Genomic DNA, 3,896 nt, shown 5'->3' with positions numbered 1-3,896 from the left:
AATTTTAGTTTGTCCCTAATGTTCAATTAAAATGTACAATGAACTAGAATGAACGCCATCTAGCGTTGATATTTTCTCAGTCCAGGCCGAGTTAAAATCTAGGGACTCGCTCACGAAAAAACACTAGAAAAAAGTCACTAGATTTCAGCGATCGCTATCGCTGTGGGCTGAGGGCTGAGGGCTGAGTCGGCTGAGAAAATATCAACGCTAGATGGCGCTGATGCACCTAGATTTTCGTATAGGTATTAGGTATAGTAATCGTAATTCGGACTCAATCGGAGGGAATAAACAAGTGAAAAATGCGTTGATCAATTAATTTATCCAACTGCAAGTTTAAAGTTTTATACAATTGGACACTTTTTCATTTAATTGCAGTTAACAAACTGTACGAAGGCAAAATTCTTCTCGATTTAAGAAGTAAGTGCATATTAAAAAAAAAACACAGTCCTTAAAAAATTTACTAGTTTCAAGTGTGTAGATCGAAACAATAAAAATAAAAGGACAGCTGTGCGTTATTTCTTTAACATGCCGTCGAGAAGTTTCATAAAAAGGTAAACAACTTTTAAACACATTTCACGTATGCGAAATGATGAGCGAAGCTGCACAACAATAAACTGAGACTCGCGTGTGGCGACAGTGTAATTCTGTAAAGTTCAGTGACCTGAAATTTTCGTTGTTTCCAATATAAGCGATTAATACAAATGGCTGTGATTTACATTGCAACGAATTTACAATCTCACATTTCTTTGAAGTACGTTATACTAGCAAAAAGTGAATTCCATCAGTTATACTGCATGATAGTTTAGACTTCTTGATACTCCTAAATCTCCAGATGTATCGTTTGAATCAATACTTATGTTTGATTGAGGAAGAAAGTTTTTTTGAAATGCGCGCTAAATGTGTGTGTGCATGCATGTGTGTGTGCATGTGTGTGTGTCATAAATTGAACGGAGCAGACGACACTTTGTTTTTGTGTATAGTCTGTCAATTCTCCGCGGAAGTTTACTTGCAGGGGTTTTCAAGGTTAGGGATGAGCTTCATCTTTAGTTTTTTCAAAAATGTCTTTTTAAGAATGTTACAACTCATTTGGTTTGGAAATAAGAAAATTGATAATTCGCTAAGCATTTACGTAAAAACCAATACTGGTAATACATTGGCTGTCGATTTGGATCCGAAATGGGATATACGAAATGTGAAAGAAATCGTCGCTCCCAAGATGGGCATCTCACCAGACGACATAAAAATCATTTTCGCTGGAAAAGAGCTCCACAATTCCACAGTCATTGAGGTAAAAGTACTTTTGAGTACCCTTGTTTTATTATTAAGTTCGTACGAAGTAAAACCGTCTTGACCAGAAGGTATTACGTTACAGGAATGTGACTTGGGTCAGCAGAGTATTTTGCACGCAGTTCGCACTCCGAGGCGTTTAGATATAAACAATGTCTCCAAAAATACGATAAAGGAGTCGATATCTGAATCTGACTTGGATGAAAGCTCTGGTAGCAAACCTATGAATGAGACACTCTCTGATTTGTCACTGGATGAATTCACGACAAAAGAAACAAAAGTGGTAAACATCTCGAATTTAATAACTCGTATCTATTAGATATTGGAAACTGTAGTAATTCTGGAACTTTCCAAATGAATAGGAAGGCACACAGAGCAGTAAAGCTCACTTTTACGTATACTGCTCGAATCCCTGCAAAAAGGTTCAAGTTGGTAAACTGAGGGTACGCTGTGCAGATTGTAAGAGTGGAGCTGTCACTGTAGATAGAGATCCTCAATCTTGGCCAGATGTTTTGTTACCTAAAAGAATTACAGTAAATTGCGAGAACCAATTTTGTGAAAATTTAGTTTCACCTGATGGAGATACTGAGTCACAAGTTCACTATGCTCGATTTTTTTTCAAATGTGCAAATCATATAAGCTTGGGAGAAACTGATGAAGCTGTTCCATTAAATTTAATTAAACCTAATCTTGCTAAAATTCCTTGTTTGGCTTGTACTGATGTTAAGTATGTGTACCCCTGACAATAATTTGATTTTATTGTTTCAAAGAAATTTTCTACCAAGTAATTGTTTCAGGGATACAGTTTTAGTATTTCCATGTGAAGCTGGACACGTCACTTGTTTAGATTGCTTTTGCAATTATTGCTTAGTTCGTTTACAAGAACGCCAATTTCTTTTTGATGATAAAACCGGATATTACACTCTGTCGTGTCCAGCAGGTTGTGAAAATTCTTGCATTCGTGAAATTCATCACTTTCGTCTTTTAACAACTGAACAGGTTCTTAAATTTTAACATCGAATCAATAACTGTTTCATTTTTCTTTAAAAAAAACAGTTTTTTATTTTTTATTTTTTTATTTTTGCACGTGTTTTTTTTTTAGTACGATCGTTATCAACTTTTTGGAACAGAAGAGTATGTCTTAAAATCTGGAGGATTGTTATGTCCTCAGCCTGATTGTGGAATGGGTATTATTCCACCTAGTTCCGATAGTGGAGCAAGTGAAGAAGAATGTCGGAAAATTCAATGTATTGGAGGTTGTGGAGTGAGTATTATGTACTTACAAACTTTAATATACTTCCAACACGTAAAAATTGTATTGTAAACAAAAAAATCCCCCCCTCCCCCAGTATGTTTTTTGCAGAAAATGCTTGCAAGGTTTTCATCTTGGTGACTGTGAAAACCAGCCCACCTCATCAAATTTTAATACTAGTCATGGCAGTTACGTAGTGGACCCTTTAAAGGCTAACGATGTCAGTTAAATTTAATGCCTGTATGATATATCTTTACCATAAGAGTGTAGTTATTCAATCGCAATTTGTTTCAACAGGCCAAGTGGGACGAGGCTAGTAAAAAGACGATAAAAGTATCAACAAAGCCTTGCCCAAAGTGTCGAACCCCAACGGAACGAGACGGTACGTAAATCAAATATATTCCAATATTTTATTAGCAAAGACTCGTAAAAAACAAAATTTTATCTCACGATGTAAAAAAAGAGCAGCTATGATCAAAAAACGTATTTTTATACCCCAATGGTTGTTACCGTACTGTTAAGAATTCACTTGAAGTAAAAAAAAAATTTGCCGCTCAACGAAGCACAAAAAGCTCAAGTCCTTTTGAAAACGGCTCTAACCTACATTACTTCCCCTGCAACCAGAAGCCTTTTGAACCAAGTCAACGAGACGTGTTTTGCGCCAACATTCAAGCCCCGCGCGTACATATACTCATTGCGTTGTCCACAGGTGGCTGCATGCACATGATCTGCACGCGAGCAGGTTGCGGCTTTCAGTGGTGCTGGGTGTGCCAAGCACCCTGGACTCGCGACTGCATGGGTAACCACTGGTTCGGATGATTTGGCGAATCACTAAAGGGCCACACTACGCAGATTGGTAGGTCGCTGTTGTTGTTGTTGTTACTGTTGTTGGCGAGAGAGACAGAGTTCGGTGGGTTTTTATATACGTGGTTGAATATTTTTTCTAGATGAACTTACACGTATTTTTACAAATGTACACGTTTACATACATACGTATTTCAATACAAATATTTATATTTGCGATAATGAGTTGAGGTGTACTTATAATATATTTATTAACAGCATATTTGAATTTTAGATCGAATAAAAATTTTTACACGGATAAGTTTACGTAATATTGTTGCTGTTTATTCATTCATTTAATTACTTATTTTTAAACACGTGTTGGGATCGAAAATTTTGTTTAACTGTAGTTTCAAATGTAAATACATTTTCCATTATTAGGTATCTTAATATTACAATGTAACTTGTAGACTGTAGAATAATGTAAAACTACGCTATATTTTTCCTATTTTCCATTAAATTAAAATGTTAAATGTCATGAAAAACATTACCGTTGAAAGTGTGAAACTTACTT

The 3,896-nt window shown here is 35.9% G+C and overlaps 1 protein-coding gene across 3 annotated transcripts; it reads left to right on the top strand.

The window, feature by feature from the left end:
- Window positions 1-394: 394 nt before the first annotated feature.
- On the top strand, window positions 395-3,644 carry park (E3 ubiquitin-protein ligase parkin). Of its 3 annotated transcripts, XM_089595874.1 has the most exons (10): window positions 395-417; window positions 540-751; window positions 1,072-1,288; window positions 1,373-1,570; window positions 1,650-2,014; window positions 2,085-2,286; window positions 2,390-2,551; window positions 2,637-2,759; window positions 2,837-2,921; window positions 3,249-3,644. In XM_089595874.1, exons 2-10 carry the CDS (start codon window positions 702-704, stop codon window positions 3,356-3,358), a joined length of 1,512 nt encoding a protein of 503 aa, XP_089452000.1. In that variant the 5' UTR covers window positions 395-417; window positions 540-701; the 3' UTR covers window positions 3,359-3,644. The 3 variants fall into 3 exon arrangements, with proteins under 3 accessions (XP_089452000.1, XP_023245414.2, XP_014211836.2); XM_023389646.2 differs by lacking the exons at window positions 395-417; window positions 540-751 and having other exon boundaries at window positions 1,004-1,288; window positions 1,373-1,567; XM_014356350.2 differs by lacking the exons at window positions 395-417; window positions 540-751 and having other exon boundaries at window positions 1,004-1,288.
- Window positions 3,645-3,896: the final 252 nt, after the last annotated feature.

Source organism: Copidosoma floridanum, unplaced genomic scaffold (assembly GCF_036245765.1).
Source record: "Copidosoma floridanum isolate Cflo_tuat_1 unplaced genomic scaffold, Cflo_Japanese_pri ptg000029l, whole genome shotgun sequence".
Taxonomy (NCBI): domain Eukaryota; kingdom Metazoa; phylum Arthropoda; class Insecta; order Hymenoptera; family Encyrtidae; genus Copidosoma; species Copidosoma floridanum.
The sequence above is the reverse complement of the archived record's forward strand: the minus strand, read 5'-3'. Positions and strand labels throughout refer to the sequence as shown.

Coding starts and splice junctions, on each gene's coding strand:
- park (XM_089595874.1), top strand. CDS start 702: ATGGCTGTGATTTACATTGCAACGAATTTACAATCTCACATTTCTTTG. Junction 2,552..2,636: donor AATGTATTGGAGGTTGTGGA/GTGAGTATTATG, acceptor CCCCTCCCCCAG/TATGTTTTTTGCAGAAAATG. Junction 2,922..3,248: donor AACCCCAACGGAACGAGACG/GTACGTAAATCA, acceptor CGTTGTCCACAG/GTGGCTGCATGCACATGATC.